This window comes from Microtus oregoni, unplaced genomic scaffold, assembly GCF_018167655.1.
Source record: "Microtus oregoni isolate MIOR12 unplaced genomic scaffold, Mior012 000045F_ref0000178, whole genome shotgun sequence".
NCBI classification, from domain to species: domain Eukaryota; kingdom Metazoa; phylum Chordata; class Mammalia; order Rodentia; family Cricetidae; genus Microtus; species Microtus oregoni.
In genome coordinates this window covers 4,663,829-4,676,612 of record NW_024543219.1, presented here as the reverse complement: position 1 = coordinate 4,676,612, position 12,784 = coordinate 4,663,829, and the positions used below count along the sequence as shown (strand labels likewise).

General features: G+C 37.7%; 1 protein-coding gene across 1 annotated transcript in view; it reads left to right on the top strand.

The window, feature by feature from the left end:
- Positions 1 to 12,784, top strand: part of Rnf17 (ring finger protein 17) — a 121,284-nt gene that overhangs the window by 46,253 nt on the left and 62,247 nt on the right. Inside the window, exon 11 of the mRNA XM_041634216.1 lies at positions 11,233 to 11,391. Coding sequence (XP_041490150.1) covers positions 11,233 to 11,391 — 159 coding nt within the window. The remainder of the gene's footprint in view (positions 1 to 11,232; positions 11,392 to 12,784) is intronic.

Here is a 12,784-nt window from a genome sequence, read left to right as displayed (position 1 = left end):
CTGAGCCATCTCTCCAGCCCCCAGTCTAAATGCTTCTTATTGATCTGCTTGTTTATATCTTCTTGATTTAGTTTTGCTAGTTCCTGTATGTCTAGTATATGTCTAGTAATTTATCCCTTTCTTCTAGGTTTTCCAGTTTTTTATAATATATGTTTCAAGGTATTTTATAGTAATCCTCTGGATTTCACTGGAATCTGTCTTAGGGTTTTTCTTTCTATGAAGAGATACCATGAGCACAGCAACTCTTATAAAGGAAAGCATTTAGTTGGGGCCTTGCTTATAGTTCAGAAATTTTTTAGTCCATTGTCATTATGGCAGGAAGCATGGTGGCTTACAAGCAGACATGGTACTGGAGAGGTAGCTGAGAGTTCTACATTTGGATTGGTGGACAGCAGGAAAAGAATGAGACACTGGACCTGGTTTGAGCATCTGAGACATCAAAGCCCACCCCCAGTGATACTTCCTCCAACAAAGCCCATACTCACTCCAGTAAGGCCACACCTCCTAATAGTGCCACTCCCTATAGGCCTATGGGGGCCATTTTCATTTAAACCACCACAACATCCCTCTTTTTTATTTCTAATTTTATTAGTTTGCAATCCTCTTTTTTGGTTAGATTGGTCAGGATTTGTCAATTTTATTTATCTTCATAGAGAACCAATTCTTTGATTGTATTATTTAGTCTTCATTCTAAGATGATCATTTATTATTTCTTCTGCCTGAAGAATTTAGCTTGCTTTTGTTATTCTGAAACCTTGAAGTACATCATTAAGTTATTTACTTGAACTTAGTCTAATTTTGGGTTGTAGGGGAGTTGATACAGGGTCTTATATAGTCCAGAGTAGCCTCAAACTCACTATAAGTGAAGATAATCTTGATCTCCTAATCCTCTTGTCTCCATCTCCCCACTTCTGGGATTACAAGTGTGTATCACCATGTATGGTCACTCATTATTTTTAGTGTGAATGAATACTCAGTAACTATAAACTTGCTCTTAAAACTGCCTAATAATTTGTAAAACTGTTTTCACTTGATTCTAAAAATTTTGTTATATTTTGAGACTGACTTTCACTATGTATCTCTGACTGACTTGGAACTCGCTATGTAGGCCAGGTTGTCCTGAAGCTCACAGAGATAGCCTCCTGAGTACTGGCACTAAAGGAATGTATCACCACACTCAGCTTTTATTCTAGGAAATTTTTAATTCATTCCCTCATTTCTAAAATTTACTCCCACATTTCTTGAGGTAAAACCAGTTTATCTAGAGTTCATATTCCAGGTATTTGTATAGTTTCATCTATGTCTCTTTTTGTTTTCTAGCTTTAGTCTACTGTTCTGATAAATACAAAGAATTTCTTAATTCTCATGTATATTATATATGTTACTTTGTATTCTAAAATGCTATCTATTGTATGGAAGGTTCCATGGACTACTGAGAAGAATGTATATTCTATATTCGTTAAATAGAATATTCTGTAGATAATGATAGGTCTAACTGTTGCATGAGATAATTTAACTCTTGTTTCTTTGTTGATTTTTAATTTAAATGAAAGGGTATTGAAGTTGTCTACTATTATTATATCAGTGCATGCCTGATTTTCTATGCCTTTTAATGTTTGTTTTATGAAAGTAGAAGCACCAATACTTAGTATACATATATTTATAATTGTCATATTTCTTTATGAATTGTTCCTTTTGTTGCTATGTAGTGACCTTTATCTTTTAGGTAATTTTGTTTTGAAGTCTACCAGATATAATAGATATACCAATTTAATTTTTACTCCTTTGACTCCTAGTCTATGGATATCTTTGTCAATAAGATGCTTTTCTTTGACGATAACAGAACAGCCATATGCTTTGTAATCCAGACAGCTAATTTGTCTTTTAAATGGTGACTTGAGACCTGTCTTGATTAGTATTTTGTTGCTGTGATAAGACACCATAGCCAATACAACTTATAGATTAGTTTATTTGGGACTTATAGTTTCAGAGGGTTAGAGCTCATGACCACCATGGCAGAAAGCATGGCAACAGGCAGGCATGACATTGGAGCAGTAGCTAGTATTTCTCATCTTGAGACATGACCATGAGGAAGTGAGGGCACAATGGGAATGACATGGGCTTTTGAAATCTCAAATCCCACTCCCAGTGATGCACCTCTTTCAACAGGGCCACACCTCCTAATCCTTCCCAAACAGTTCTACCAAATGGGGACTGAGTATTCAAATATATGAGCCTATGGGGGCCATTCTCATTCAAACCACCACAAGTCTATTTGCATTTAATGTCATTTTTGAGAGGGGTTGTGCTGTTATTCATGGTTAGGGTTGTTTTTATTGTTGGTTGAGTTACTGTTTATTCTTTTCCTTTCTCTTAGTAGTATCTAGGGCCTGCTGCGTTATTGTGTTGGACATAATGGACCCTTCCTATATATCCTATGTTTATCTCTCTTTCCTTATTGAGATAAAGTCTCTTCCTTATTCTTCTTTTATATTCAGTATAGTATTTCTGCTAAGTACCTTCTGCAGTTCTAGCTTGATGCCTTAGTTTGGGCTTTTTTTTTTTTAATGTCTTTATATGTTCCCACAGATTTTAGTAGAAGGTTTGCTGGATATACGCATTTTGATTGACAGTTGTTTGCTTTCAGATTTTGGCATGCCATTTCATGCTGTCCTGGATTTTAGGGTTATTGATAAAGATCTGATGTTATTCTGTGTTTGCCTTAGTTGGGGAGTTTGTGCTTTTGTCCTTACAAATTTTAATATTTGATTTTTGCTTTTTATTTTGACTATCTTGACTGTGAAATGTCATGCAGAGTTTTTTTTTATGCTATACTTTTATTGGATAATTTGCCTTTGCCCTCAATACTTCTCAGCCCCTCCTTCTGTTCTGTGGATCTTTATGTTTGATTCTCTTGGACATAGTCCACAGTTCTTAAAAGCTTTAGTTATGCTCATTTGTTCTTTGTTTCTTCATATATGTATGAATGTATTATTGCCTGAACTTTGTCCTTCAACCTTAATATTTTTACTTTTATTTTCACTTTTTTATTTTATTTTTAAATTTTTATTTATTTTTACTTTTATTTAGTCGTATCTATTGATGTGCTTTTTACCATTTTTTTTGTTTTGTTTGTTTGCTTATTTGTTTGTTTTTGGTTTTTCGAGACAGGGTTTCTCAGTGGTTTTGGAGCCTGTCCTGGAACTAGCTCTTGTAGACCAGGCTGGTCTCGAACTCACAGAGATCCGCCTGCCTCTGCCTCCCAAGTGCTGGGATTAAAGGTGTGTGTTACCACCGCCCGGCTTTACCATGTATTTTTTAAAGATTTATTTTTTCTGTGTGTGTGTGTGTGTGAATATATCTATGTATATGCACTCATGTGTGTATCCCCTCAGAGGCCAGAATAAGGCATCAGATCTCCTGGAAGTAGAGTTACAGGTGGTTGTGAACCACACCTTATATTGGTGCTGGGAGCAGCAAGTTCCCTTAACCACTTGGACATCTATACAGCCCAAACTGTTTGATTGATTTTTTTTTCTTTACTCTCTGGTTCTCTGTAAGAATCTAAATATCTTTGCGAATATTTTTCTCTGTATTTTCTTTTCCCTCTTCTCTATTGCTGCTGTATCAATCTACTTTTCTAAATTAACTAGATCTTGAATTGATTTTCTTGCTTTATTCCTGAGTCATTTGCGTGGTTATTGATTCTTTTTTAAAAATGGGACACTGAAATCATTTTCTGGCATTTCATCTGCTTTATTATCTTGAGTTTACAATGTTGAGTTGTAAGATTATGAAGCTGTCATGGTGGTTTCCTACAGTTTTCGTGTTTCTTGTTATATTTATGTATCTATTAGGATGAATATGTCGTCTGGTTTCCCTTTTTCCTACTGTTGCTCTGTTTTGTATGAATCTCTTGGGTGTTGTCTTTGCTCATGTTTATTTTACCTACTATTATGCATGGGTGAAGCCAACTGAAATAACAGAAATATTAGTAGACAGCAACAAAAGACACTTGTATATTTCACTTAATAGCATTGATAAGGTTCAGCGAGACGGTAGTGGTTGGATGCTTTGCCCCTGGGTACTCAGTCCTGTCAGGTTGTTTCTGCCAGTGCTCTACAGTTTTTGCCTAAGAAATGTTCATGTCCATTCTCCTGTGTTGTCTGTTCTTGCCAGTGCCATGATAGGTGTGATAACTTCCAAATATTCTTCATGCTAATCAATCCAGAATGATTGCTCATGGAGAACCTTAAGTTTCAGGTTCCTGCCTATACGTGTGGCCAGTACTACCCCTGCTTTCACCCCTCTCCTCCCACAGTGTACCCTCCTGATCATGTCTTCCTAACCCACTTAGCATATTTGGAACCTCCTTGTTCCCACAGCACCTGCATCCAGAAAGAGAAAACACCTCCCTGGCAACTGTTACTGACATCAGACCTAGTGTCATTTCGTGGCCACTTTGAACTCTGATCACTTTTTTCCTAAGAAAAAAATGTTATGTGTGTGAGTATTCTACCGGCATGTATGTTTGTGTATCACTTGTGTGCCTGGTACCCATGGAGGCACTAGGACTGGAGTTACAGATGGTTATATGTGACAGTGCAGTACTATGAAAGTTATCTCTGACAAGAGATGTAATCTTTGCTGGATCTCATAGTCAAAGTTAGTAATATACCTTGGGATCATTTAAGACTTAAGACTGCTAGCCTACTGTGTACTCAGACTGTTTGCTTAACCTGTCTTTAAGAGAACAATCAACCTTTACTTGCCTCAGATTTTTCCGTGTAATCAACTTTTAGGATCTAAGCTAATATATAGCTATAATCTTAAATTATGTTCTCTTCCATGCCCCCCAACCAAATAATGCATGAGTATTTGCTGAAAGCAGAAAATACAGAAGTTGAAGCAACCTTCTAAAACCTACCATAAAAGTTGAAAATAGCTAGGCAATGCTGGCTTATGCCTTTAATGTCAGTACTGGGGAGGCAGAGACAAGAAATCTTTGGGAATTACACAGAGAAACCCTGTCTTGAAAACAACATTTATGGATATTGGTTGATAAATAATGATGTTTGTTATTTGGGACAGTTAGATTAGTAAGAAACCATGACTTAAGCCTTGTAAGACTACTAGAGATTTCTGTAAAGAATCCCTTTCCTAGCCGGGCGGTGGTGGCGCACGCCTTTAATCCCAGCACTTGGGAGGCAGAGGCAGGCGGATCTCTGTGAGTTCGAGACCAGCCTGGTCTACAGAGCTAGTTCCAGGACAGGCTCCAAAGCCACAGAGAAACCCTGTCTCAAAAAAAGAAAAAAAAAAAGAATCCCTTTCCTTCCCCATGTGATGCTTTCTGTGCTGTTCAGTACATACAGAGTGAACCCTTTGTGAGGGACAGACACAGATACAGATGTAGGCATATATTCACATTTATGCAACAGAAGACATGGGGGCATGAAGTAGGGAATTCAAATCTGGACTTGCTCTTTGTTAATGGATCCAAGGAGAAGTGCTTTTATTTCTTTCTTCAATGTGACACCGATGCATTACTGGTACTCAGAGTTAGTCACTAATGTATATAATCCTTGCAGTTGTGAGTTGCCATGTAGGTGCTGAGATTTGAATCCTGGTCTTCTGGAAGAGTATCCAGTTATCTGAGCCATCTCTCCATCCCTTTCTGATCACTATTCTTTTAATTGATTCTATTTTAAAATTTTCAATGGTTATTACTTTCAATTATGTTGTTAATTCTATTTGTTACCCATTTGTGGAATTACTTTAGATGGTTACACAAGCCTAAGACCACAGACTACCACTTCTATGTGGAGGTAGGCCAGCTTCCTTACCAAGACCTCAGATTTCTTTTACCCAATTCTTAGTATTATTAAAGATAGTCTGTGTAGTTTATATTAGGTAGTTCAAATGGTCTGTTGCTCAGTTTCTGCCATATAGCTATACTTGTCAGTTCTAGAGCTTATAGCCTTTGTTCAGTAAATAAGTATATATTAAGTAGTCAAAAATGCTAAATATATATGAAAATATTCTTAAATTTATATTGAAACATTCTCAGTTGTCTTGCCACCGGTGCTTATTCTGTTCTCTCTCTCTCTGTATAATTTATTAATGTATATGCAAATAAATACACATATATTATCTTTTTTAATACAGAATGCATTATACCATATACACTGTTTATGGCATTTCCCCTTAGCATAATTTGGATCTCTTTTTATAGAAGTAGAAACAATTGGACTAATTATTCCTATATAAATAACAAATTTCACTGTCATTAAATTTCTCTGTTCCATGTACACCAAAGTGCACACTTCTCTAACTATTGTTATGTACTTTGTTGACTTTGCGTAGGCATTTTGCCTTTTAACTTAATTTGTAAGACCTGGATGCAGAGTAGCCATAAGCTATATTGCTTTTGTAAGTATTTATATGCATTGACCTGGTTTTGGTGGATTCCATGGTATTCTAAGGTCCAGGTTCAGAAAAAACACTGAAGGTTTATGGTAGAGTTACAGCACATAGTGTGACTTTATAACCTTACATGAACTTGTTCCACCTATAGAAAATGTTTGTCAGCATCTCAACCACAAAGACAGGCATCTACTCAGAGTAAAGGGTTGGGAAAAGGTCTTTCAAGCAAATGGCCATATTAATTTCTAACAAAACTGACTTCAAACTAAAATCAATCAGAAGAGATCGAGATGGACACTTTATACTCATAACAGGAACAACTTGTCAGGATGATGTCTCAATCCAGAATATTTATGCCCCTAATATAAAAGCACCCATGTATGTAAAAGAAATATTACTAAAACTCAAGGCAGATATCAAACCACACACACTAGTAGTAGGAGACTTCAATACACCTCTCTCAGCAATGGACAGGTCAATCAGACAGAAACCTAATAGAGAAGTAAGAGAACTACTGGAGGTAATGAAGCAAATGGACTTAACAGACATCTATAGAACATTCCACCCAAATAGGAAAGAATATACCTTCTTCTCTGCAGCCCATGGAACCTTCTCGAAAATTGACCAGATACTCGGAAACAAAGGAAACCTCCACAGATACAAAAAAATATCAGTGTCCACCTGCGTCTTATCAGATCACCACGGATTAAAGTTAGAATTCAACAACAATCCTACCTCCAGAAAGCCGACAAACTCATGGAAACTGAACAGTCAACTACTGAACCACACCTGGGTTAAGGAAGAAATCAAGAAGGAAATTAAAGTCTTCCTGGAATTCAATGAAAATAGAGAAACAACATACTCAAACCTATGGGACACTATGAAAGCAGTGCTAAGAGGAAAGTTCATAGCACTAAGTGCCCACTTAAAGAAAACAGAGAAAGCTTACATCGGAGACTTAACAGCACACCTGAAAGCTTTAGAAAAAAAAGAAGCAGACACGCCCAGGAGGAGCAGAAGACTGGAAATAATCAAACTGAGGGCGGAAATCAACAAAATAGAAATGCAGAAAACAGTCCAAAGAATCAATGAAACAAAAAGTTGGTTCTTGGAGAAAATCAACAAGATCGACAAACCCCTATCCAAACTAATTAAACGACAGAGAGAGAACACGCAAATAAATAAGATCAGAAATGAAAAGGGGAACATAACCACAGACACAGAGGAAATTCAGAGACTCATTAGATCTTACTACAAAAGCCTGTATGCCGCAAAACTAGAAAATGCAAAAGAAATGGACATGTTTTTAGATAAGTGCCACATACCAAAGCTAAACCAAAACCAGGTGAACGATCTAAATAGACCTGTTAGTCGCGAAGAACTAGAAACCGTTATCAAAAATCTACCTTCCAAAAAAAGCCCAGGACCAGATGGTTTCAATGCAGAATTCTACCAGAACTTCCAAGAAGAGCTAATACCTATACTCCTTAATGTATTTCACAATATAGAAACAGAAGAGTCATTGCCGAATTCCTTTTATGAAGCTACAGTTACCCTGATACCAAAACCACACAAAGACCCAACCAAGAAAGAAAATTACAGGCCTATCTCACTCATGAATATCGACTCAAAAATTCTCAATAAAATACTGGCAAACCGAATCCAAGAACACATTAGAAAAATTATCCATTATGATCAAGTAGGCTTCATCCCAGAGATGCAGGGCTGGTTCAACATACGCAAATCTATCAATGTAATCCAGCATATAAATCAACTGAAAGAAAAAAACCATATGATCATTTCATTAGATGCTGAAAAAGCATTTGACAAAATTCAACACCCCTTTATGATAAAAGTCTTGGAGAGATTAGGGATACAAGGGTCATACCTAAATATAATAAAAGCTATTTACAGCAAGCCGTCAGCTAACATTAAATTAAATGGAGAAAAACTCAAAGCCATCCCACTAAAATCAGGAACACAACAAGGATGTCCACTCTCTCCATACCTCTTCAATATAGTGCTTGAAGTTCTAGCAATAGCAATAAGACAACATAAAGGGATCAAGGGGATTCGTATCGGAAAAGAAGAAGTTAAGCTCTCGTTATTTGCAGATGATATGATAGTATACATAAGCGACCCCAAAAACTCTACCAAAGAACTCCTACAGCTGATAAACACCTTTAGTAATGTGGCAGGATACAAGATCAACTCCAAAAAATCAGTGGCCTTCCTATACACTAAGGATAAGGAAACAGAGAGGGAAATTAGAGAAGCATCACCTTTCACGATAGCCACAAATAGCATAAAATATCTTGGGGTAACTCTGACCAAGGATGTGAAAGATCTATTTGACAAGAACTTTAAGTCTTTGAAGAAAGAAATTGAAGAGGACACCAGAAAATGGAAAGATCTTCCTTGCTCCTGGATTGGGAGGATCAACATAGTAAAAATGGCAATTCTACCAAAAGCAATCTATAGATTCAATGCAATCCCCATCAAGATCCCATCAAAATTCTTCACAGATCTGGAGAAGACAATAATCAACTTTATATGGAAAAACAAAAAACCCAGGATAGCCAAAACAATCTTATACAACAAAGGAGCGTCTGGAGGCATTACCATCCCTGACTTCAAACTCTACTACAGAGCTACAGTATTGAAAACAGCTTGGTATTGGCATAAAAACAGAGAAGTCGACCAATGGAATCGAATAGAAGACCCTGACATTAACCCACAAACCTATGAACACCTGATTTTTGATAAAGGAGCTAAAAGTATACAATGGAAAAAAGAGAGCATCTTCAACAAATTGTGCTGGCAAAACTGGATGTCAACCTGTAGAAGAATGAAAATAGATCCATATCTATCACCATGCACAAAACTCAAGTCCAAATGGATTAAAGACCTCATATATCAGTCTGAACCCACTAAACCTGATAGAAGAGAAAGTGGGAAGTACTCTACAACACATGGGCACAGGAGACCACTTCTTACATAAAACCCCAGCAGCACAGACATTAAGGACCTCATTGAATAAATGGGACCTCCTGAGACTGAGAAGCTTCTGTAAAGCAAAGGACACTGTCGCTAAGACACAAAGGCAACCCACTAACTGGGAGAAGATCTTCACCAACCCCGCAACTGACAAAGGTCTGATCTCCAAAATATATAAAGAACTCAAGAAACTAGACTGTAAAAGGCTAACCAACCCAATTATAAAATGGGGCACTGAGCTGAACAGAGAATTCTCAACAGAAGAACTTCAAATGGCCAAAAGACACTTAAGGTCATGCTCAACTTCCTTAGCGATCAGGGAAATGCAAATCAAGACAACTTTAAGATACCATCTTACACCTGTCAGAATGGCGAAAATCAAAAACACCAATGATAGCCTTTGTTGGAGAGGTTGTGGAGAAAGGGGTACACTCATCCATTGCTGGTGGGAATGCAAACTTGTGCAACCACTTTGGAAAGCAGTGTGGCGGTTTCTCAGGAAATTTGGGATCAACTTACCCCTGGACCCCACAATACCACTCTTGGGAATATACCCAAGAGAGGCCTTATCATACAACAAAAGTATATGCTCTACTATGTTCATAGCAGCATTGTTTGCCATAGCCAGAACCTGGAAACAACCTAGATGCCCTTCAATGGAAGAATGGATGAAGAAAGTATGGAATATATACATATTAGAGTATTATTCAGCAGTAAGAAACAAGGACTTCTTGAATTTTGCATACAAATGGATGGAAATAGAAAACACTATCCTGAGTGAGGTAAGCCAGACACAAAAAGAGGAACATGGGATGTACTCACTCATATTTGGTTTCTAGCCATAAACCAAGGACATTGAGCCTATAATTAGTGATCCTAGAGAAGCTAAATAAGGAGAACCCAAAGAAAAACATATAGGCATCCTCCTGAATATTAACCTTCAGCAAGCGATGAAAGGAGACAGAGACAGAGACCCACATTGGAGCACAGGACTGAATTCTCAAGGTCCAAATCAGGAGCAGAAGGAGAGAGAGCACGAGCAAGGAACTCAGGACCATGAGGGGTGCACCCACACACTGAGACAATGGGGATGTTCTACTGGGAACTCACCAAGACCAGCTGGCCTGGGTCTGGAAAAGCCTGGGATAAAACCGGACTCTCTGAACATAACGGACAATGAGGACTACTGAGAACTCAAGAACAATGGCACTGGGTTTCTGATCCTACTGCACGTACTGGCTTTGTGGGAGCCTAGGCAGTTTGGATGCTCAACTTACTAGACCTGGATGGAGGTGGGGGGTTCCTTGGACTTCCCACAGGACAGGGAACCCTGATTGCTTTTCGGGCTGAGGGGGGGGGGACTTAATTAGGGGAGGGGGAGGGAAATGGGAGGCGGTGGCTGGGAAGAGACAGAAATCTTTAATAAATAAATTAAAAAAAAAAGAAAATGTTTGTCAGTCAGACAAAATGTTTGCAGCTCTTGTTACTAGAGAGTTGATAGTAGAGGCACTTGTAGTTCAGTGGTAGAGCATTTGCCTAATGTGCATGACAGCCAGGGTTCTGTTCCTGACCACTCACACACACACACACACTCACACTCACACACTTGGGGACTTGGGGTTTAGACTCTTTGCTGAGGCCTCATTATTTTAGAAATGCGTCGCTACAAGACAGGTTTGTTTTTTCTTTCTATTTTTTGTTGTTTATTTGATTGGGGTTGTTTGCTTTTAGGAAATTACAGATGCTCACCTTTTATGGTTCTTTCCTAGGTCATGTTTTAATAATATGCTTTAAATATGGATTCTTGCCCAGGTGGTCCAGAGCTTGTTTTTGTAAGCCATATAATACATCCTTGCCACTTCTATGTGAGGAAATATTCACAAATTAAAGATGCTATGGTGTTGGAGAAGAAGATGAAGCAGGTTTGCAATAAGAGCTTGCACCTAGATCCTTCAGACATTTTGGAGCTAGGTAAAGATTCCTCCAGATTATCCAATCAAGTTTGTTTAAATAATGTAATTTTTGGCTAGCCTACATAGATTTGCTAAAAGATTTTTTTCTTTTTTAATGTTCACATAAATGCTTTGAAATTATTTATGTAAATTTGCTAAATATTAAAATGAAATCTTAACACATAGAGTATAACAGCTCCATTATGTGAGTTGCTTTTTACATTAATGAGCCCATGACAGTTTCTCTAGGCCTCTTGAGAATGAAGGCTGTTAAGAGAATGGGTTCCAGCTTACCTGTTTCTCCTACCTCACTATGACTAGAGCTCTACTTGCAGCCTCTCTCCTTTTGTTGGGATAGACAAGAAGTTAAGTTAACCCTTTCCTGCCTACCATCCAGACTATAGTCAATGTTCTGTAATGAGACAGGTTAACAAGAGAGAAGAAGAAATATATTAATGTACATGGGAGGTTGAAGCTTAACTATTTAGAGGAGAACCAAGGTGGAAGAGAAGGAAACCAGAGCCAGTAGTTAATTATGGCAAATACAAGGTGTCTTATGCAAATAAAGCCCTTCAGGCAATTCTGAGAACTGACCTCAGAATAGACAAAAAGCCTATCTCTGCTATTTGATAACTTTTTACTGTCTTCTTTTTTCTGATGTTTAATCTTTTCTGTATTTCTGAACATTATTAGGGAGTTTAAGAAAATCCTGATATTGTGGAAGTTCTCTTAGATAAAGAAACTGTGGGGAGGCAAACCTTATATTTGTTGAGGGAACCCCCCCCCCAAAAAAAGGTTAGATTAGAGAGGCCTTGGTCCTGGCAATTTGTTTTGCTTACTATGTTAAAACGACACATTTGACATTTTCTGAGCCTCACACCTTTATCTCCTACTCCATGTTGGGTATAGTGGTGAATGTATTCAAGCCCAGTACTGGGGAGGCAGAAGCAGACAGATTTCTGTAAGAGTTCAAGGCTAGCCTGGTCTACATAGTGAGTTTCAGGATAGCCAGAGCTGTATAGTAAGACCCTTTCTTCAAAAAAGAAAAAAACAACTCCATATGATTATTATACAGTTCAAGAGGATTCAAACACAAAAGGATGAGAACATTGACAGCTCATAGGATACATTCATTTTCAGGCCTCTTAATCTTTTTTTCATGGATAGTAATTTGAACTAAGTCCCTAGTTTATCCTCCCCTTCTGAATCACACTGTTAATGAGTATTAATTAATTTTGGAATTTCAGATACTACCATTCATTGTATCTTAATTCTAACTTGCTTTTACCAAGAGAAAATAAGTATATCATGTTAGTTAATATATTCGTGTGTGTGTGTGTGTGTGTGAGAGAGAGAGAGAATAGTGAGCAGCTAGTGATTTCTGAAAGGCATTCCTTTAGCTTTCGGATGGC